This window comes from Haliotis rufescens, unplaced genomic scaffold (genome assembly GCF_023055435.1).
Source record: "Haliotis rufescens isolate VD_foot unplaced genomic scaffold, xgHalRufe1.0.p SCAF_15, whole genome shotgun sequence".
Classification (NCBI taxonomy): domain Eukaryota; kingdom Metazoa; phylum Mollusca; class Gastropoda; order Lepetellida; family Haliotidae; genus Haliotis; species Haliotis rufescens.
In genome coordinates, this window is record NW_025963835.1 from 6,678,288 (window position 1) to 6,702,380 (window position 24,093).

The 24,093-nt window shown below is 40.0% G+C and overlaps 2 protein-coding genes across 4 annotated transcripts in view; one reads left to right on the top strand and one right to left on the bottom strand.

The window, feature by feature from the left end:
- Positions 1-8,430, top strand: part of LOC124122732 (ARF GTPase-activating protein GIT2-like) — a 48,655-nt gene extending 40,225 nt beyond the window's left edge. For all 3 annotated transcript variants that reach the window (XM_046485851.2, XM_046485853.2, XM_046485852.2), the window contains 2 exons: positions 717-780; positions 2,279-8,430. In XM_046485851.2, the coding sequence (XP_046341807.2) occupies positions 717-780; positions 2,279-2,476 (262 nt within the window). In that variant the 3' untranslated portion in view covers positions 2,477-8,430. The remainder of the gene's footprint in view (positions 1-716; positions 781-2,278) is intronic.
- Positions 5,112-5,885, bottom strand: LOC124122733 (putative protein TPRXL). Its single transcript, XM_046485854.2, has one exon. It carries the CDS (start codon positions 5,883-5,885, stop codon positions 5,112-5,114), a length of 774 nt encoding a protein of 257 aa, XP_046341810.2.
- Positions 8,431-24,093: the final 15,663 nt, after the last annotated feature.

The window sequence follows — 24,093 nt, forward strand, 5'->3', positions numbered from 1 at the left end:
GTAGGAAGTAGCATGTAAGCAACAGTGCTGTGGTGATATTTCTAATATTGGTTGCAAAGTTTGTCTACAGTTCCACAGTTCAGTGTACATCTGCTGAACTGGAATCCTACATTAACCCCTTCACCTTCAATTGACTTGCTAATCCCTGAAATACTCAGTAGGATGTGTGGTGTGGTGGCATGTGGTTCTGTGCACAGAGCACAGGTCACAAATCAGTCGAGGTTAAGCAACATCGGTCGCGGAGAGTCCTCCGATGGGTGACCATGTTCAGCAGCTTGGCTCCTGAGAGTTTCTAGGGCTTCGGTCCTGCTCCACACTGGAGCACATGTAACACATGGTGTTGTGTCTCCTTGTCTCCTCACTAATCAGTGAATGGGTACCCGGTGGCAATATGGCTTGGGTTGTATACTCCCCAGGGAGCTGAAATAATTGTCGAGTGCCCACTGATCCATTGACGAGGGTAATAATTTATTACCTCCTGTACAGTACATTTTGTATTGTTCACTGAGATCAAACTAGCAAATCCAGACTAGAATTTTTCGAGTTGTTTTGTTATTTCGTATTTACAGCTACGTAACACTTTGTGTCGATTTTTAAATTGAAAAAAAACAGGTTTTTTTCATTTCCGTGAGTACTTTACTACTACTACTACTACTACTACTACTACTACTACTACTACTACTAGGTCTCTCAGCCCCACTCACTTATTATTTCAGCTATGGACCATGCTCTGACAAGATATATTCTGCTGTGGTGGACATGGCGGAAATATTTCCACAGGTTAGTGTCTTCTTCTTAGAGAAACCTCTGACTATAAGAAGAGGGCTCTATCTATTTTCTTCACCTCACTCATTGGGGCATTATGTAGAGAAAGTGAAAACACGTCTCCAGTACCTCCTGGGTGGCCACAGCGGCCAGTAACTGTGGGGATATACAGGCCATCTATGACATGATATATGATGATATTTGGGTCGATGTGGGGGTGATATATGGGGTGATGTATGGAGTGATGTGTGGGGTGATATATGGGGTGATAAGTGCAGTGATATTTGGGATGATGTGTGGAGTGATATGTGGGGTGATATGTGGAGTGATATATGAAGTGATATGTGGAGTGATATATGGGGTGATAAGTGTAGTGATATGTGGGATGATGTGTGGGGTGATATGTGGAGTGACACATGGGGTGATATGTGGAGTGCTATGTGGGGTGATATATGGAGTGATATGTGGAGTGATATGTGGGGTGATATATGGAGTGATGTGTGGGGTGATGTGTGGAGTGATGTATGGAGTGATATGTGGGGTGATGTGTGGAGTGATGTGTGGGGTGATATGTGGAGTGATGTGTGGAGTGGTATATGGAGTGATGTGTGGGGTGATATGTGGAGTGATATGTGGGGTGAGGTGTCGGGTAATGTATGGAGTGATATATGGAGTGATGTGTGGGGTGATGTATGGAGTGATGTGTGGGGTGATGTGTGGAGTGATATGTGGGGTGATATATGGAGTGATGTGTGGGGTGATATATGGGGTGATGTGTGGGGTGATGTGTGGGGTGATATATGGAGTGATGTGTGGTGTGATGTATGGAGTGATGTGTGGAGTGATGTATGGAGTGATGTGTGGGGTGATGTGTGGAGTGATATGTGGAGTGATGTGTGGGGTGATATATGGGGTGATGTATGGAGTGATGTGTGGAGTGATGTATGGAGTGATGTATGGAGTGATGTGTCGGGTGATATATGGGGTGATGTATGGAGTGATGTGTGGAGTGATGTATGGAGTGATGTATGGGGTGATGTGTGGGGTGATGTGTGGAGTGATATGTGGGGTGATATGTGGAGTGATATGTGGGGTGATATATGGAGTGATATATGGAGTGATGTGTGGGGTGATATATGGAGTGATGTGTGGGGTGATATGTGGGGTGATGTGTGGAGTGATGTATGGAGTGATGTATGGAGTGATGTGTGGGGTGATATATGGAGTGATGTGTGGGGTGATATGTGGGGTGATGTGTGGAGTGATGTATGGAGTGATATATGGAGTGATGTGTGGGGTGATATATGGAGTGATGTGTGGGGTGATATGTGGGGTGATATATGGGGTGATGTATGGAGTGATGTATGGAGTGATGTGTGGGGTGATATATGGGGTGATGTGTGGGGTGATATGTGGAGTGATGTGTGGGGTGATATGTGGAGTGATGTGTGGGGTGACATGACCTTTCTCCAAGGCATATGAATTAGTACATGAATATTGTCTGTCGTTCCAGCCTGTGAGGCCTGACACGGTGAATGCAGCCTTACAACTTCTCACCATGAGTGCCGCTCGGCTCCAAGAAGAGTGCCGCAAGTGCGCTCAGCAAGAGCCAGACTCGGAGGTGGAAGCAGCTCACAAAACACAGCTAATCATTCAGTTCGCATATGACATTGCTAAAGCGGCTAAACAACTTGTGACTCTCTTTCAGTGAGAAATGCACACAGAGCTTGTTTTTTGCTTCTGCAGAAAAGATGACTATCTCCCAAACCAGGTTGATTTCTCATTTCAAAGCAACACGAAAGTGGACTTGCAACTTCTAAAATGGCATGCATGACTTGTTAGTGGGGTACCTTTTGTGCGACTTGTGATAGAGGTAGAGACGGAAGATGCATGGAGAGACTTTGATGGACTTTGGGAGGTGATGTTCATCAAGATGTACTACATATTTCCTACCCAGCATGAAGTGTTCCCAAGAGGGACAGCATGGTTGACCCGTCTCGCTGAATGATGCATGATCTGATGGACAGGACGTGAGGCTTGAGTTGGATGACATTTGTGCACAATTGATTGTCTTGAGCATTGCTGTCAGGTTTTAGAATCATACATTGCATGCAGCGTGTTTTGTTGCTTTCATCAGTTTCATGGGGTTGATACACAACAGTGAGAATTCACGTCATGTCATTGAAGCATTTTACATTACTATAACACCAGCTGACAGTTTAACTGGATTATCTTGTCAAGTTAAGATGCGTGACAAATGAGGTTTGGTCGGAAATTGTTTGTGGATACTCCTCTACATGGAGATAGCATTCATTAATCTCCGATCCGCCTGTTGCTTATTGATGAGCATATGCAAATGCTTTTGTTCCCAAAGCAAAACCGTTCAACCAAAATTGTAATTGTCTTCGGAACGTGCAATCTAGTAGTTTATTTATCAATGGGACATGGATATTTGTCAGCACATTTTTATATATCAAGTCACAATATTTTCCTTGCACTAGATTTCGCTTGTGTGAGTTAATGTTTCTTGCTGAGAAGAAGAATGTGTTCTTCAGTGATCAAAGGGAGATAACTATGTAAAGGGGGATAACTCTCATACTTTATCTGTTGAATCTATAGAAATAGTTCAGGTCATTGGAAGCGTCTGAACCAACAGTGAAATGAAACCATTCAGGGTCACTGGACAATGACATTCACTCCCAAATGACAAGGATCATTACAATGACTTGCCTTTTTGAGCTTCATATCATCAGTGTCACCTGTGTGTGTAGTGATTTCTAATGTCCCCAGTGTTGTAACATATTGTTTAAGCTTTACTTTGAAGCAGCCATTTACAAATATCTAATCAAACGAAATTCCCGGGTTCATGTATAGTCAAAAGAATCATCACCATTTCTGTTTGACAGTGTACTTAAGAACATAATACAGTGCTTTGTGTAAAGTCTTGATATCAACATTATTAACATTCATGAAAATGATCAAACAATTTGCAAACAATCATGTCATGTAAATTCTTTATCATGCCAATGTCATTGCTGGACCAAATATTGATTAAGTCATTGCTCAATTCTATTTTCTTAAACAATTCCTTGTAAATCAGTATCTGATAAAATACACCGACCCATGCATACCAGTAATATATGAAGTATCAATGAAACTAGATGTTAACTTTCCAAGACCTCTGTATGTGATACTGTTATACCCACTGATAGATATATCCTGCTAATGGGCTGTCCAAAGTTAAGTCTTCTGTTATTGTGTTGGAAACTAACCTAGCTTTGTCCTGTATGTCTGTCTTTCATGAATATGTGCACAATATATAAGCCCAGGAAGCAGTAATATGTATGCAGTTGGAACCTCAAACTTTATTATCACACGTGTGAGTCTTTCAAGGAGTTGAAAACTTGCAGTTGTATACCTTCTAAAAGAAACAAGTGACGTTCATTATTTGTCTTGTTTATCTCAAGACTTTTCCAGCAATACCTCCGTTGACATCTCCCTTAACTTTGGATCTTCGGATGGAGTGACAGAGGGCATGGTTTCGGATAGAATGATGCTCTGGGACACTGAGTGTTATCCCAAATGACTAAAGCTTCTTTTCATTATTGGCAATGATGCAGAAGAATGTCCTATCAAAGTTTGTTAAGATCATAAAAAAATGGTACAATTGTTGGACATTTCACTCAGTGTAGCAGCTCAGTAGTGCAAGCATATTTTTCTTGCAAGATGATCTTGGTTCAGTTCCCTATGGGCACATGGTGTGAGTACTATTGATACTTGCTGTCTCAACATGCACATACTTTGGTTGGTTTCAAAATTTGAAGTAATCTTGTCCAGTTGAGGTAACCCTGAATCCAACGTCTGTCCGATATTCTTTCATGATCCTCTTCACAGAATCTATAGTTGCACAATATGGGACACCATGTCAAGTGCCCTGAGGTATTGCTGGAAACCTTGAGATATGAGAAAACTGATGACACGACTGAGACAGGTTCACTCCTCATCACTGCAAGCACAGCTCTCACGTTGCAATGGGGGGTGTTGTGGTTCTGACACTGCTTGGAGGGGCTAGATATTACATGATGTGGGGAGTCCTGCAACAGTGCTAAGTCTCATCTTTAATGTTGTGCCAATTTTGTATTTATTTGTACTTAGAAATCTTGTACCATATCTCTATGCATATATCACATGCATTTTAAACTGTACAAAATCTGGGGTTACAAATTCACCAGCTATTGTCTCTTCTTATTCAGTGAAGGGGTAGGTTTAAATAATGGGTTAAATAACAGTGTTTTGGGGGGACATGTTCTTGTCTGATGATGGGGACATGTTCTTGTCTGATGTTCCTATCTGACAGGGAAGCGCTCGTCTGATGATCGTTTAATGTTCTTGTCTGACGATGACATGTTCTCGTCTGATGATGGGGACATGTTCTTGTCTGATGACATGTTCTTGTCTGATGATGGGGACATGTTCTTGTCTGATGATGGGGATGTGTTCTTGTCTGATGATGGGGACATGTTCTTGTCTGATGATGGGGACGTGTTCTTGTCTGATGATGGGGATGTGTTCTTGTCTGATGATGGGGACATGTTCTTGCCTGATGATGGGGACATGTTCTTGTCTGATGATGGGGACATGTTCTTGTCTGATGATGGGGATGTGTTCTTGCCTGATGATGGGGACATGTTCTTGTCTGATGATGGGGACATGTTCTTGTCTGATGATGGGGACATGTTCTTGTCTGATGTTGGGGACGTGTTCTTGCCTGATGATGGGGACGTGTTCTTGTCTGATGATAGGGACGTGTTCTTGCCTGATGATGGGGACGTGTTCTTGCCTGATGATGGGGACATGTTCTTGCCTGATGATGGGGACATGTTCTTGTCTGATGTTCGGGACGTGTTCTTGCCTGATGATAGGGACATGTTCTTGTCTGATGATCGTGAAATGTTCTTGTCTGATGATGGGGACATGTTCTTGCCTGATGATGGGGACATGTTCTTGCCTGATGATGGGGACGTGTTCTTGCCTGATGATGGGGACATGTTCTTGTCTGATGATGGGGACATGTTCTTGTCTGATGATGGGGATGTGTTCTTGCCTGATGATGGGGACATGTTCTTGCCTGATGATGGGGACGTTCTTGTCTGATGATGGGGATGTGTTCTTGCCTGATGGGGACATGTTCTTGTCTGATGATGGGGACATGTTCTTGTCTGATGATGGGGACATGTTCTTGTCTGATGATGGGGACGTATTCTTGTCTGATGATGGGGAAAAGTGTGTTCAGAGGAAACACTTCGACTTTTGTAGCTCTGTGTTTTAGAGGTTACCTAATAGTGTCGAGTTAAAGTTTCTAGATCAGAAGGATGATGTTTGATGTCAGTTTTATCATCCATACAGTCATAAATACAGCTGGTTTATGACAGATACGTGTCTAAGTGGTATTCATCAGGAAACATTTCAGGAATAGACCACAAGTAACAAACCAGGTACATAAGGCAGTCTTACAGTTATGACTTCAACAAGTTTGACAAGTTACAAAAAGGCTAATACTGCAATCATGCTGCTGAGAAGTAATAACAGTTGTAAAGCTATGATGGTTGTCATGTGCAATCAGTTCATTACATGAGTTTCATTGATGACCGACATTTAGTATAATTTTCTGGTAGTAACATTAACCATAATGAATGTTGTTGCGTTACTGTCAAAAGACATCATATCAGACCTTCACAAACCAGTAAATCTGTCTGGGCCCCATTTCACAAAACGATCGCAGCGCTAAGATGATCGTAACTCCCCTACTTTAACATAACTTATGACAGTAGAAGCGCTAAGATGATCATAACTCCCATACTTCAACATTGACTTAGACAGTCGTACTGCAAGGTGATCGTAACTCCAATACTTAGACATTGAATTACAACAGTTGTAGCGCTAAGATGATCATAACTCCCATACTTCAACATTGACTTACAACAGTCGTACTGCTAAGGTAATCGTAACTCCCATACTTTAACATTGACTTACGACAGTCGTAGCACTGTGCCCATTTCCACCCCACCTTCACACCCACCATGAGACAGATTCTGGATATGATCCTACTCTCGAGATGAAACTGTTGTCAGTTTAGTTTACAACATTGTATTTACGGAATTAACCATTGTATATACACATGTTCATAATGATCAGTTTTCTCTCATCCTTTAATATTGAGCTAAATCCATTCAACGATGATGATTTGCTTGCAACTGCTGGAGTGCACAGCAAGCACCTGCCTGTAGTTTGTGATACTCAGTAGACACCTAGTGCAAATCTACATGTAATGTGCTTTGTATTTATAATATTGGAAGTCATACATGGTGGGAGGGGACGTGGATCACACGGAAACTGACATGAAAATGATGTGTCAAATTGACAAGTATTGATTGCAGAATACTTAGATGTCACTACAAATATGTTTGACATTGATACCAGTGTAATTTGAAATGTACATGAGATTTATGAATAGCAGGGCAAACTTTTATGTCACTTTTTAAATAACTGGTACCTCAACAGGCCATCATTTACAAAGGTACTACATTGTGTGTCAGTTACATGGAGAATAGTATAGTTGTTCAATATGCCCAATACGATTGCTTTTAGAACAGATAAGTTTCAATCCGAGAAGGTTGTATGTTTTTCTTTATTTCTTCAGGTTGTTAAAAACAGATTATCACAGATTGTTTTTTATGGTCACAGAAATTAGATTTCAATCTAATGCTTACCTCACTCTTTTTGTAACCCTTTGTTTGATGCATGTCATCGATCCCGGTTGCGTGGATCGATGCTCATGATGTCAATCACTGGATTGTCTGGTCCAGACTCAGTTATTTACAGACAGCTGTCATACAGCTGCAATATTGCAGTGTTAAACAACAAACCAACAACCATTTTGTAACCAGTTGAAAAAATGACATTAATAATTTTCTTTTTAATTTCATGTAATTGTAACCACAATTTCTTCTTTAAGTCAGATACTACTGACTATGTTATGTTAAGATGAATAGGTCATCAGTGTAAATAACTATGTTTATGTCTTTATTTTCCTGTGGCCTAAATGGCATGTAGAAGACTAAACTAGTTTGAAATGTTGTCAAGCACAGGGCAGGAATCTCCCCATCAGTTCATCAAGTGTGATCCATGTCACTGCCCTGCTTGTGTATTTCTGGATATTGTGCATGTGTCAAGTGCAATGTCATATCTTGTGATGTCAATAGCAGAATGCATGGTGTATGTAGCTTCACTCTCAACAAATCAAACTCTTGTACTGTTTCAGATGATGCACATTTGATCAGCCTAGACATGTACTGATAACTTCAACAGATATGTAAAAAAACATAGTATTTCTACTACCTTTGAGATATTAGCATTTATGGTCTGTGATGCTGAAGTTATTTGGTTTGAACACGATGTTGGTGTTTTTGGACTCTGTGACTGTGAAGCTAGATAACACTGTGCCTCAATTAGAATCTAAGGCGTGAAAGCAACAGCATGAAGATAGCATGTTTGTTATATTTTGTCCCGTTTCCCTGTATATTTCTACTGTGTTGTTCAAGTTACTGTAGAGAATATGATTTTGTTGAATTGATGTGTAAACTAAATAAAACAAGCATAACATTTTAACCTGTCATGTTCTCTTTCTAAGTGCAGCTCGATTCCTTGCAAGGTGTGCATCTTGACTGAGAATGTAGCCATTGGTACAACCCATAGTCGGGTAGATCATTCTGTTTTTGGTAGCCTTTCCCATCCAAACAGATTATGTCTGCTTGAACTTGGACGTTTGTGGTCATTTCTATGCTAGGATTATCGCAAATTTCATGTTCAAATGATATACGTTAGTCATCGCGCAACTCACGGGGCAGGGCCTTTGCTTAAATCCCCGTGAAGCACGTTCAAATCCGTGCACCAAACTGGCCCTGGTCCACGAAGCGCGTGCTCACAAATCCGAGCATGGGTGACATGATGTAATGCAGGCGTTGCTAAACCTACCTCGTATCCTCGTGCGTACTAACCTGTGCTCGGGTAAGTTCATTTTGATTGATCGGGTGCACGAATCAAGGGTGGAAAAGCCCACGACGTGAGTATGCAAGACCATGGGATTTGGTCCCCGGTATTCTGTGTGGACGAGTTTCCCTGTCATTTTGAAGTAGCATGCAACATTATCTGGTGACAAATCACGTACTGTGAGGGAAAATGACCCCTCTTGGTAACTGTACAAACTTTATATTTTTCAGTAGGGACCGACGATTTGATAGTTTGAATCATTAACTCCTAAAATATCATGTCTGGAACAGACACCCCCCCCCCCCCCCCCCCCCTATGATCTTAAATGGTAGGCCGGCCCCTTTATACACCTCAACTGCTTAAACGACAGTCATACATAATTATCAAATCCTTTTGTAACAGTTTCTTGAAAGATAGTATTTGTACCGATTGATGTAAGACTCCTCGCCAATAATTCCATCAGTACGTTACCCGATTAATTTCATGAAGTCTTCAATTTCAAGCTCTCGTACAAACGTACCACCATTGATAATTTAATGTTTAGTGTGTGCGCGCGCGCGCGTGCTGGGGCCAATTCCCTTACCACTACTCTATGAGAATATAAAACGGTCGGAAACCTACGAACAAATTATCGGATATGTGAAACAAAAATGAAAACACGAACTCGTAGTATAGGGGATGTCTGCTCTATATAAAGCTGTCAGTAACTTATGTCTTTCTGATATATGTAAAATAATAGCGCCGTCTTCACAAAACACTGACAGTGAAAAAGTCAATAAATAGTAACTCTTGTGGGTAATAAAACCTTTCGTGGGAATTATATGGTGGTGCGAGGGCCGTCTCCTCACAACGTTTTAAGCTGACAGTAAGGAGCTTGTATGTATGATGTATGAATGATCAACTGCTTTCAACATAGTATCTGTATTATGGTTGTACAGTTTGGATTGTTTTGTTGTTGTTTTTCAATGAGTTGTTTGTTGACTTTTTGCCTTAGGTGTGAACTTTTTATGTATCATGTTAACATCAACATCTGTATGTAAATACCGATCCCAAGTGTTAGCATATGTCCGTTGTTTGTTCCACCACGAGCTTGTTGTGCCCCGTCTCAGTGTGGTGGTATGAGGTTTTGTCAGTGAGAACACCCTGAATGCAAACAGTCACCACTTTCTATCCGTATCATATTGTATCTAACCTATAGGGCCCCGCTCCACAAAGAAATCTTAGTGCTAAGATGATCCCATACTTTAATATAGGCTTACGATAGTCGTAATGCTAAGATAGCTTTGTGGAACAGGCCCCAGGTTGTTTATACCATTTGTATTTTGTTGAAAAGTAGATTGTCAAAGTCAACTGTTTAGCCATTAATGATTTTTGCACATCTTATAATTTCGAAAAGGCAGTGTGACTAAATGGTCGAAGTTTATATATATACGCGCAGGCACTGTTACCGAACACGAGTTAGTGATAAGTGTAACATTATGTACTTTCTATAGTATTAATGTAATCTTACAAAATATACCCTACTGAAAAACAATACCCATTACTTCAGCATTGTATAATAATAATAATAATAATAATAATAATAATAATAATAACAACAATAATAATAATAATCACCACCATCACGTATGTAATATGGCTCATACTGTAAATTATTATTTTGACTCGCGTTTACATGATACCTGTGCTTGTGGGATTCACCTCAAGTTAAACGTCAACGAGCCGAGACACTTTGGTTGATATACCTGCAATTTCTATTCCGGGTCGGATCTGAACTTCCATTTAACCCGTGAGCTATATGGCCGTGACTGCATGTTTTCACCTTTCATATCAAGTTATCCTAACTAGTTTATTTGATCTTCTTTGTACATATTATCGCATTAACGTTTAGGTTGTCGAATATATAGAGATGTCATGCATTTTTAAATAAATTGATTTTATTCTTGCACGTCGCACTGAATGAACTCAAAGTTGTTTTGCGGTTTGACTTTCGGGGATCTAATGCAACAGAGCACGTGATAACGATGCTATCTTAGCGAAATGTACTAATCAACTGTATGATTCAGTTTGTTGTTTTAATAACAAATCCAAATGAAGTTTTATTTTATTTTTCTTATTTTTATACATGTACTTGTGATAAACAATCGTATACATTCGTGACCACTCGTGTCATTTCGGTCTGACAGCATCAGGATGGGAAATCAATTAAGAATGTACGGAAAGAGCCGAGTGTTGACGAATGTCGTGTATCTCAATTGTCAAGCCGATAGACAAATATTTACTGTTGGACCAAACACAATACACTCAGAAATATTGTTGGTACATCATATTACCTCAAAGTCCAAAGGTTACTAAACTCAACTCAACTCAAATAGGGCAAACATGCACATTATCAACGGCTGACAGTAATGTGCGTCTACTAACCACTACAACATGTTTCATATGATATTTTACGTAGGAAATACGTCAAATCTCGTCCATCTATTTAGATATTTACCTATTAAGGGTGTAACCATTTGACTTTCAGGTGGAGGGGCATTTTGGTTTGAGGTGACCTTTTTGTTTAATGTTTGTTTTTGTTTTTTGTTGCTTAACGACGCACTCAGCAATATTCTAGCTATATGACGGCGGTCTGTAAATAATCGAGTCTTGACCAGACAATCCAGTGATTGACATCATGAACATCGATCCATGCAATTGGGATACGATGACATGCATCAACCAAGTCAGCGAGCCTGACCACCCGATCCCGTTAGTCGCCTCTTACGACAAGCATAGTCGCCTTTTACGGCAAGCATGGGTTGGTGAAGACCCATTCTACCCCGGATCTTCACGGGTTTTCTTTTTAATGAATTATGATTTCCAATATATAAGGTGCGTATTCTTTGAGCACTTACCTGCAAGAAAAGAGCACATTAATTGTGTTACTACAATGCGGGAAACTATAAACCTTTTCACTAATTCACGGCTTTGATTATCTTTCAAGAAAATATCGCGCCCTTCCACTTAAAGGAAATGGTTGCTCCCTAACGAGAAACATTTTCTTTCCCAGCCATTAACTTTCTTTGTCAGAACAATGTTAGTTGTGTCAAATTATTGCAAAGTTACATTTTAGGTCATTCTCCAAACACAACTTGTTTTTCTCAGTCGGGAAATCACATCCCTTAAAAACACTTTTATTGCATTGAGTTACACGGGCAAAGCTCTCCTCGTGAGTCAAGGGATCTAGTCGATTCTAGAGATGCTTCCAGCTTTGAGTTATTTTGCATGCACATTTCAGACAAATGGATATGTATTACACTTCGAAAGGCACTACTTAAATGGCTGCTCAACTGTACCTTGAACGTAGTATGTGTATTCTAGCTGAATAAATACATGTACAGTCCATGTGTTAGTGTTGTCTCATCAGGTGAACCAGAGTGTATGTTGGAACGACTACCGCCCGTATCCCCCCTTCAAAAGTTATGTATGTATGCATTGCCACTGAAATCCTTTTAATCATAATTTAAAGGGGGGATACGGGCGGAAGTCTCGCCTATCGTGCAGCTAGGTGGCGGAAAGAGTTCAAATGACCGTACTTCACGTGCATGTCATGCAACTGTCAATTGGAACTCACGTGAAAATGAATGAGCTCCGGCTCTCCAGCAGTGCGCGCGCTCACATTGATAAACTCCTCTTTAGGTCAACTGAAGTTACCCTGAGTTCAGAAAAGTTAGCTTTTAAACAGGATACAAAACTGACAATGAAAGTACACGGTTTTAAAGTGCGATTCTGAGAGTCTCAGCTAATGCTCAGTCGGCCTCAGTGGGTGGGTATGCTCTACGTCGAATGTGACCGTATTCCATGGGGATTTGATCTCGGCGTCTTCGGCGTGAGGAGCTACCGTTCAAACCACAAGGCAACCACTCAGTCGACCTTGTGTTCGCCATTCATACAACATTTGCATGAATCTGTCCACACCATGTCCAACACACATCTGTCTTCTCTGTAAACTCGTCCATGTTGTCTGACAATACCCGTGTTATAAGGAGGTGTTGTTAATCTTATATTCTTCACGCTACTTAGTCTGGAAGAGATTAAAAACATGCTTGTACAATGTCATCTCAGCGATTTTCGTCTATAGTTATAAACATATGCATCTTAGTTTCGAGGAGATCACTGTGTTTTTATATTCCTAAAGAGAGACTTCTAAAACAACTACAAAGCCTTACACTGAAAGATATTACATATGCCTTTGAAGAAATGTTTTCATGAAACCATAGTGCCGCTACGGTCTTACGGCTGGGAAGTATGGGGCTTCGAAAATCTTGAAAAGTTAGAACAAATCCAGCGTTAATGTTATCAGATTTCTTTTAAACATTAAGGAAGATTACGCCGTTATCTATGTTGTATGGGGAAACAGGAATGTTTCCGCCGATAATCAGTATTAGCATTGCACGACATGCAATCGGCGCTTCTGTGTTCAACCAAAGGACAAGCAAAATATCCCCAATCCTTTATAAAATTATGTACTCACAACATATGGCAAACGTTGGTAACATTTGGATTTCTTTTATTGAAAATCTAAACAACATGCGATATGGAAACATCTGGATTTCACACAGTATATAAAATGCTAGTTTAAGGTGAAAAGATATTTACGTACACAGGGATTTGGAACCATCTTATTTTCTCCTTATCTGAATGTGTTAAATAGATGATTTTAAAACTATTTATACCTTTGAGAAACAACTGATACAACTTGCACAACCAACATATACCAAGCTAATTACATTTTGAATTTCTAATCTTTTCCTACTTATGGAAACTGGACGTTGGAAACAATATCAGCAGCAGATTCATTCTACACCAAACAACAGTCAATTTTGTCAACTATTTAATCATAATAAGATCAGTGTAAAAAGAAAGATTTGTAGGTTGATTAAATATTGTCTATTCTATTTACACTACATAACCTGCGTACATTTCTCCAACTAATTCACCAATTTCGCCTGTCATTGTGTCGCCGCTTGGCGATTTATGAGCGAATAAAGATGTTGTTGCCTCAAACTGTATGTAAGACAACAACGTACCCTATTCTTGCAGACGGTGGGCTCAAAGAATACAGTTTAGTATCTATATTTATTTCAAAATAATAATACTTGAGCACCTGTTTCTGTTGGCAAAGATAATTGAGCCCCTGAACATTAAATAAATGTGCTCATATTAACATCAGGCTATGTCCAGTATGACCACATCGAAGTCCAGCTAGTAACAGTGCTGTAACAAGAATACGTGCATGGTGAACCCAAGGGGCCTCAATCTCTAGATACCATTGAGCCTGAGTTAAATGTCGGATTTATAGCCAAAGAATCGCCTAAATAAATATTGTACCCATTAGTCCTCTTTATTCTGCCGTAGCGTTATTTTGACTTAGAATATGGACAACTTACCAGGAGTACAATGACAGCTCCGGGCCATGGATCAAATGCAATGTACAATGCAAGCACATGTGATAAGTACACGTCCTAGTGACGAGACACATTGAAAACAGCTTCTTTGAGGTTTTTTCGTCTTCTGTCCGTCATATGTCTTGCACATTTCATCTCCAATCTTCCTTAGCTTCTTCGCTAATTCTCGGTACTCTTCGTAAATACCCACGTTAACGCCATACGTCTCATGTGTCATACTATTTGGAGGAAGCGATGCTCTGTTTTCAGCCAATGTATCAGGTAGAGCCATAATGTGTGGGTTAGGCATGGGGCAAATAGTCTGTAGTTACCCGAAGTTCAACATCAGTGTCCTGATTAGAGAGGGTCACGTGACCCAGGAAGTGGCAACAGATCGATACAGTGACCGTTGTGGACATGGATGGATCTGTAGCGGTTGTGTTAATATCGTTGAGAAAATTACGAAATTTTGTAAGATATGAAGTACTTGTGTTATTATCTGTAGTATCTCATCAGCTGTAGATAGAGATATTCTGTGTGTCCAGGCTGGGGAATACATCTGACTGGTTGTTTGGAGATGCTGTAAGAATGGGATGCGATTTGGGCTGGACCTGACGCAACTTAAGCTTCATTTCAGCAAAGAGTGCACTTTAAACTACTCACTCTGGTTTACAAGACAATGCATAGTTTGACTCCTGCATACTTACCGAACTGATAGTACCATACACGCCTGCACGTTTTCTCCGATCAAAAGATCAACATCTGATATAGTGGCTCCAAGTCACGTACCAACACATATGGCGATAGGCCACTGTTACATGCTCGTCCATTGCTATGGAACAATCAGCCACAAGAAACCCGAGAAATATAAAATCTGTCAAAAGACACTGAAAACCTGTCACTTCACGAGAGCCTTGAACTGGATCAATCATGGTCCAAGCGCATTTGAGCAATCGTTTATTGGAAAATGCGCTATACAAATTCTTAATTTAATTAATTCACAACAAACAAAGGTAAACATTTATATACGTTGTCGCCTCAAGACTTTCGTAAGAGTGTGAAGTAGCACAGTATCCCTATTAGGAGTTGAGTGGAATTGTTTAGACTCACACATTTGCGTGAAACCATTTTGTTTTCGTTTTGGGAGAGACGAGAAGCAGAAAAGATTAACTTCTTCACAGTCAGTGTTTCAGCACAAACATCCGCTGTGTAAACTATGCGACCCTATGTGAACATCCGGGGTAGAATAGGTCTTCAGCAACCCATGCTTGTCGTAAAAGGCGCCTATGCTTGTCGTAAGAGGCGACTAACAGGATCGGGTGGTCAGGCTCACTGACTTGGTTGATGGCATGTCATCGGTCCCAATTGCGTAGATCGATTCTCATGATGTCAGTCACTGTATCGTCTGGACCAGATTCAATTATTTACAGACCGCCGTCACGTAGCAGGAATATTGTTGAGTGCGGCCTTAAAATAACAACAAAAAAAGCTTAAACTACACAATACCTATTGTGATATTGTGGTAATCTTCTAAAACTTCGCACGCATGCACGCACGCACGCACGCACGCACGCACACTACTACGCCCACTGGTTTATTATTTGCTTGACATGAAGTTTAACATGCGTCAGTTTCATGTCCAATGACATGCTTTTTGTACACCAACGTCTCCAAATCTACAGTAAGATTTATCTCCCGTCTGGACGCTCACAATTATCCTTATCAAATGTTTAGTGGTATGTTTTCTTCTTCTGTGAGAGCTATTTCACTTCAAACACGTGTCCCTGGTCGGGGAAACGGTGGACGTTACCTAGATTCACCAGACTTGTTATCCTCAAACTCATGTCACTATAACGGCGAGGGAAATTACCCCTCCGTCTTGTATTGTAAGCTCATGCGCCTTATTAGGAGATTATGTAAACTACCTTTTCAAGTGGATGTGATTATGTCGACAGTGTCACACGGGCGTGTCAGATAAACAGTCGTTACGAGTCATGTAATACGTGGACCCGGCTATTACGGTACTATATTTGATAATAAATTGTTTATTTTAAATTTTCACCAAGAAGTGATGCAAACAAGCCCATGTCAGTAAAACTTCCGGTTATAAAAATCTTAATCCTTTTATATAGGACAAAACAATAATGCTTTTGCTAGATCGTCAAATGACGCCACAAGACAATATACATCAAAATGGTAAGAACGTAATATGTATGCCGTCAGTTGTGGACCCCACACCACCCCCACCCCCGTTCAAACCCATAAAAACAATTCAGAACAGCTAAGCCCTGATTAGTGAGTGAGTTGGGTTTTACGCCGCTTTTAACATTATTCCAGTTATATCACGGCGCGTTATTTCAACATAGCAGAGAATGTAAACAGGTCCGTGAATGCCATCTAGTAAAGCGCTTCCTAAGTGAAGTCGTACTTGCATTCAAAGTGTTCTACAGTCTGCAATCAGTTCATCAGGTAATATAGTCGTATCAAGTATCCAAACAGTAATGAGAACTACATGTAACTAATGAACTTGATTTAGACAACATCAAACAGCCTGTCCGTGTAATATTTACGTTAGGATTACGAAGCAACCAGCTATGGTCGGCTGTCCAGACCAGCGGTCATCACTGAAAACACCGCGACCAGACAGCGGTCAATCAATAACTCGGACAATGGTAACTACCGCTATACGTAATCTCATAATCACCTGAATATCCACCGCGATCATCTTACTGTCCGTGCACGTGCAGGCAAACATGTCAATATCTGTCAATAACTGTCAATTAAGACATTCGACAAGCAGGTGCGCGTACTTTGAAGTTTACCGCCATGAAATTACATCATCAGTCGAACTTACCATCGTCAGAACCGTTAGTTATAGAGTTCGTTTTATAACGTGAGAGGTCTAAGAATATTTAATTTGTCACAGGTGAATCGATTCAGACCATAAATAAAAATTAATACATTTTTATGCATTCGAAAGCAAAATTAAGACAATATTATTTCTCTATTACAATAGGTTTTATTGGTATTGTAGAATGTGATTGGCATTGTTTACCCATTTAGGATTCAAAAGGAGTTCGGTGGTAACAAGCAAAAGATTTAACCACACGGACATCCAACCATCAATAGATGATGTAGGTAGTAGAGGGCCTACAAGTAGAATCTGCGGATAGAGATTCCGGGTAGGAATTGCTCCCCAGCAATCCACGCTTGTCGTATGAGGCGACTTGATAGATCGGGTGGTCAGGCACAGTGACTTGATTGATAACCTGAAGATCCGGTGTAGAATAGGTCTTCAGCAACCCATGCTTACCGTAAAAGGCGATTAACGGGATCAGGTAGTCAGGCTCTCTGACTTGGTTGATGCACGTCATCGATCCTAATTGCGTGGATCGATGCTCATGATATTATCACTGGATTGTCTGGTCCAGGCTCGATTATTTACAGACCGCCGTCATATAGCTGAAGATTGCTGAGTGCGTCGTTAAACAACACACAAACTAAACAGACATAATGACACTGATGGGACATTTCGCTGGTTTTATTATATTTCCCGAGAATTCCTTGTAAAAAAATGGCTCAATCAATGTAATATTTGATGCTGACCAAGAGTGTCAGAACAATTAATTAGCATAAGTGAATCATCCACACCACATGCATTCATCTAAAAATTCATGTTTGTTTGTTTGTTTGTTGTTTAACGCCGCACTCAGCAATATTCCAGCTATGTGACGGCGGTCTGTAAATAATCGAGTCCAAACCAGACAATCCAGTGACTGACTTCATGAGCATCGATCCTCGCAATTGGGATACGATGACATGCATCAACCAAGTCAGCAAGCCTGACCATCCGATCCTGTTAGTCGCCTCTTACAGCAAGCATGGGTTACTGAAGACCCATTCTAACCCGGATATTCACGGGTATAACAATTCATGTATTTAACGGCAAAAATATCTTTCTGGGACAGATTTGAAAGATAGGCAACATGTATTCGTACTGTTTTGATTTCGTTTTTTCTTTTATTATTTGATTGACTGGTCATCCGACCCAAGTTATCATGCGTGGAATAAATAGTATTGGTAACAATCTGACTGGTTACATAAAAACACCAACACCAGCCATGGACAAGACACACATACTGATGGAAATGAATGAGGGAACAATGAAAAATATGGGGGAAAAAGCTTTAGTGTCAGTTAATAGCGAGCATACAAATTCAACACGTCAGAATCCAACTTCCCGAACCCTATCCACCCTTGCCGAACTAGGCTGCAATTATGGAGCTATATTTTGGCTGGCATATAACGTTATCTACCTATCTCGCTTATTCGGGATGACGTCGCTATATTACGTATCTACCTCGTCTATTGGGGATGACGTTGATATATTTCATTTCTACCTCGTCTATTGGGGATCACGTCGCTATATTACGTGTCTACCTCGTCTATTGGAGATGACGTCGGTATACATGTATTACGCATCTACCTCGTCTTTTGGGGATGACGTCGCTATATTACGTATTTACCTTATCTATTCGGGATGACGTCGCCATATTACGTATCTACCTCGTCTTTTGGGGATCACGTAGCAATATAACGTGTCTGCCTCGTCTATTGGGGTTAAAGTCGCTATATTACGTGTATACCTTGTCTATTGGAGAAGACGTCGCTATACATGTATTACGTATCTACTTTGCCTTTTGGGGATGATGTTCTTATATGACGTATCTACCTTGCCTACAGGGGATGACGTCGCTATATTACGTATCTACCTCGCCTATTATGGATAGCGTCGCTATATTACATATCTACCTCGCCTATAGGGGATGACGTTGCTATATTACGTATCTACATCGTCTATTGGGGATGATGTTGCTATATTACGTATCTACATCGTCTATTGGGGATGATGTTGCTATATTACGTATCTACATCGTCTATTGGGGATGATGTTGCTATATTACGTATCTACCTCGTCTTTTGGGGATCACGTAGAAATATTACATTTCTACCTCGTCTATTGGGGATGACGTTACTATATTTCGTATCAAATGTATGTCACCTATTGTGGATGACGTCGCTTTGTTACGTATCTACCTCGTCTATTGGGGATGATGTTGCTATGTTACGTATCTACCTCGTCTATTGGGGATGACGTTACTATATTTCGTATCAAATGTATGTCACATTTTGTGGATGACGTCGCTATGTTACGTATCTACCTCATCTATTGGGGATGACGTTGCTATATTTCGCATCTACATGTATGTCACCTATTTGGGGTGACGTTGCTATATTACGTATCTACCTCGTCTTTTTTGGGATGGCGTCGCTATATTACGTATCTACCTCGTCTATTGGGGATGACGTCGCTATACATGTATTACGTATCTACCTCGTCTATTGGGGATGATGTTCCTTTTTTACGTATCTACCTCGTCTATTTGGGATGACGTCGCTATACTACGTTTCTACCTCGTCTATTGGGGATGACGTTACTATATTTCGTATCTACCTCGTCTGTTGTGGATGACGTTTCTATATTTCGTATCAAATGTATGTCACCTATTGTGAATGACGTCCCTGTGTTACGTACCTACCTCGCCTATTGGGGATGACGTCGCTATGCTTGTATTACGTATCTGCCTCGTCTATTGGGGATGACGTCGCCATATTACGTATCAACCTCGTCTATTGGAGATGACGTCGCTATGTTACGTATCTACCTCGTCTTTTGGGGATGATGTTGCTATATTTCGCATCTACATGTATGTCACCTACTGGGGATGACGTCGCTATATTACGTATCTACCTCGCCTATTGGGGATGACGTTGCTATATTACGTATCTATCTCGCCTATTGTGGACGATGTTGCTATATTACATAACTATCTCGCCTATTGTTGACGATGTTGCTATATTACATATCTATCTCGCCTGTTGTGGACCATGTTGCTATATTACATATCTATCTCGCCTGTTGTGGACGATGTTGCTGTATTACATATCTATCTCGCCTATTGTGGACCATGTTGCTATATTACATAATATATCTATCTCGCCTATTGTGGACGATGTTGCTGTATTACATATCTATCTCGCCTATTGTGGACGATGTTGCTATATTACATATCTATCTCGCCTGTTGTGGACCATGTTGCTATATTACATAATATATCTATTTCGCCTATTGTGGACCATGTTGCTATATTACATAATATATCTATCTCGCCTATTGTGGACGATGTTGCTTTATTACATATCTATCTCGCCTATTGTGGACGATGTTGCTATATTACATATCTATCTCGCCTGTTGTGGACCATGTTGCTATATTACATATCTATCTCGCCTATTGTGGACGATGTTGCATTATTACATAATATATCTATTTCGCTAATTGTGGACGATGTTGCTATATTACATAATATATCTATCTCGCCTATTGTGGACGATGTTGCTGTATTACATATCTATCTTGCCTATTGTGGACCATGTTGCTATATTACATCATATATCTATCTCGCCTGTTGTGGACCATGTTGCTATATTACATAATATATCTATCTCGCCTGTTGTGGACCATGTTGCTATATTACATAATATATCTATCTCGCCTGTTGTGGACCATGTTGCTATATTACATAATATATCTATCTCGCCTATTGTGGATGATGTTGCTGTATTACATATCTGTCTCGCCTATTGTGGACCATGTTGCTATATTACATATCTATCTCGCCTATTGTGGACGATGTTGCTATATTACATATCTATCTCGCCTATTGTGGACGATGTTGCTATATTACATAATATATCTATCTCGCCTGTTGTGGACCATGTTGCTATATTACATATGTATCTCGCCTATTGTGGACGATGTTGCTATATTACATAATATATCTATTTCGCCTATTGTGGACGATGTTGCTATAGTACATATCTATCTCGCCTATTGTGGACCATGTTGCTATATTACATAATATATCTATTTCGCCTATTGTGGACAATGTTGCTATATTACATAATATATCTATTTCGCCTATTGTCGACCATGTTGCTATATTACATAATATATTTATCTCGCCTGTTGTGGACAATGTTGCTATATTACATAATATATCTATTTCTCCTATTGTGGACCATGTTGCTATATTACATAATATATCTATCTCGCCTATTGTGGACCATGTTGCTGTATTACATATCTATCTCGCCTATTGTGGACGATGTTGCTATATTACATATCTATCTCGCCTGTTGTGGACCATGTTGCTATATTACATAATATATCTATTTCGCCTATTGTGGACCATGTTGCTATATTACATAATATATCTATCTCGCCTGTTGTAGACCATGTTGCTATATTACATATCTATCTCGCCTATTGTAGACAATGTTGCTATATTACATAATATATCTATCTCGCCTGTTGTGGACCATGTTGCTGTATTACATATCTATCTCGCCTATTGTAGACAATGTTGCTATATTACATAATATATCTATCTCGCCTATTGTGGACCATGTTGCTTTATTACATAATATATCTCTCTCGCCTATTGTGGACGATGTTGCTGTATTACATATCTATCTCGCCTATTGTGGACGATGTTGCTTTATTACATATCTATCTCGCCTGTTGTGGACCATGTTGCTATATTACATAATATATCTATTTCGCCTATTGTGGACCATGTTGCTATATTACATAATATATCTATCTCGCCTGTTGTGGACGATGTTGCTATATTACATAATATATCTATCTCGCCTATTGTGGACCATGTTGCTATATTACATAATATATCTATTTCGCCTGTTGTAGACCATGTTGCTATATTACATAATATATCTCTCTCGCCTATTGTGGACCATGTTGCTGTATTACATATCTATCTCGCCTGTTGTAGACCATGTTGCTTTATTACATAATATATCTCTCTCGCCTATTGTGGACGATGTTGCTGTATTACATATCTATCTCGCCTGTTGTAGACCATGTTGCTATATTACATATCTATCTCGCCTATTGTGGACCATGTTGCTGTATTACATATCTATCCCGCCTATTGTGGACGATGTTGCTTTATTACATAATATATCTATCTCGCCTATTGTGGACCATGTTGCTATATTACATAATATATCTCTCTCGCCTATTGTGGACGATGTTGCTGTATTACATATCTATCTCGCCTGTTGTAGACCATGTTGCTTTATTACATAATATATCTCTCTCGCCTATTGTGGACGATGTTGCTGTATTACATATCTATCTCGCCTTTTTGTAGACCATGTTGCTTTATTACATAATATATCTCTCTCGCCTATTGTGGACCATGTTGCTGTATTACATATCTATCTCGCCTGTTGTAGACCATGTTGCTATATTACATAATATATCTATCTCGCCTGTTGTAGACCATGTTGCTATATTACATATCTATCTCGCCTATTGTGGACCATGTTGCTGTATTACATATCTATCTCGCCTATTGTGGACGATGTTGCTTTATTACATAATATATCTATCTCGCCTATTGTGGACCATGTTGCTATATTACATAATATATCTATTTCTCCTATTGTGGACGATGTTGCTATATTACATAATATATCTGTCTCGCCTATTGTGGACGATGTTGCTATATTACATAATATATCTATCTCGCCTGTTGTGGACCATGATGCTATATAACATATCTATCTCGCCTATTGTGGACGATGTTGCTATATTACATAATATATCTATTCGCCTATTGTGGACGATGTTGCTATATTACATAATATATCTATCTCGCCTATTGTGGACGATTTTGCTATATTACATATCGATCTCGCTTTTGTGGGATGACATTGCTATATCACATATCTATCTAACCTACGAAGTTGGGATCACGTTGCTATGTTACGCTGAATGAGGTTGGGCTAGGTGATACGGGTGATTTGCCTCGCAGCTATATTAGATATCTATCTCGCCTGTGGGAGATCACGTCGCTATATTACGTATCTACATCGCCTATTGGGGATGACATTACTATATTGCTTATCTATCTCGCCTACTAAGTTGGGATCACGTTGCTATATTACGCTGAATGAGTGGTTGGGCTAGGTGATACGGGTGATTGTGTGTCATCTTAAGATTTGACCGGTCAAGACTCGATTATCATAAGCATGTGTTTATGAATCACCATAAAAAAGTGATGATAGCTGGTGGTCGCGAAATATAAACGCCTCGTCGTACCCGGGATAAAGTCTGAGCGTTCTGGTAATTCATCAGTGAAAGATATCCTCATCAGCTATAAATAATGTCTCCCACCGCAAAATCAATAACGATGTTTTGAGTTTTAAAATGTTACTGTGTTCAAACAATGGCACCTGGACGTGAATCAATGCGCGGTGATTTAGTGTGTAAACAAAACCTCAGTGGGTAGCGAACACACCTTGGTTACACAAACAACCAGTATATCGTCAGATACTACAAATACACCATCAGGATGGTGGATATCTGTTACAACCACGTTAATAATCTGCTACACGTTACGATGTTACAAAGATCAAACATACTTACCGTCTCGCACATTTTATTGGATTGTAAAATATGTTTCCAGTATCAGTGTATTTTTACCGGCATTATTGGATCTCACTAATAACTTGTGGCTCGTCAAAGGGCCAACTACACTGGAGTAATGACAGAACAAAGTTGAAATGAATGGGTCATCGATTGGTTCTGCACGGCCCTGGACATAACATATAGACACATCCCATACATATACTCGAGCTGGCTTTTAACGAGTGTCTGTGAATAACATAGTGCTCGTGTTTCGGAACAATGAACACGTTC

Coding starts and splice junctions, on each gene's coding strand:
- LOC124122733 (XM_046485854.2), bottom strand. CDS start 5,885: ATGTCCCCATCATCAGGCAAGAACACATCCCCATCATCAGACAAGAAC.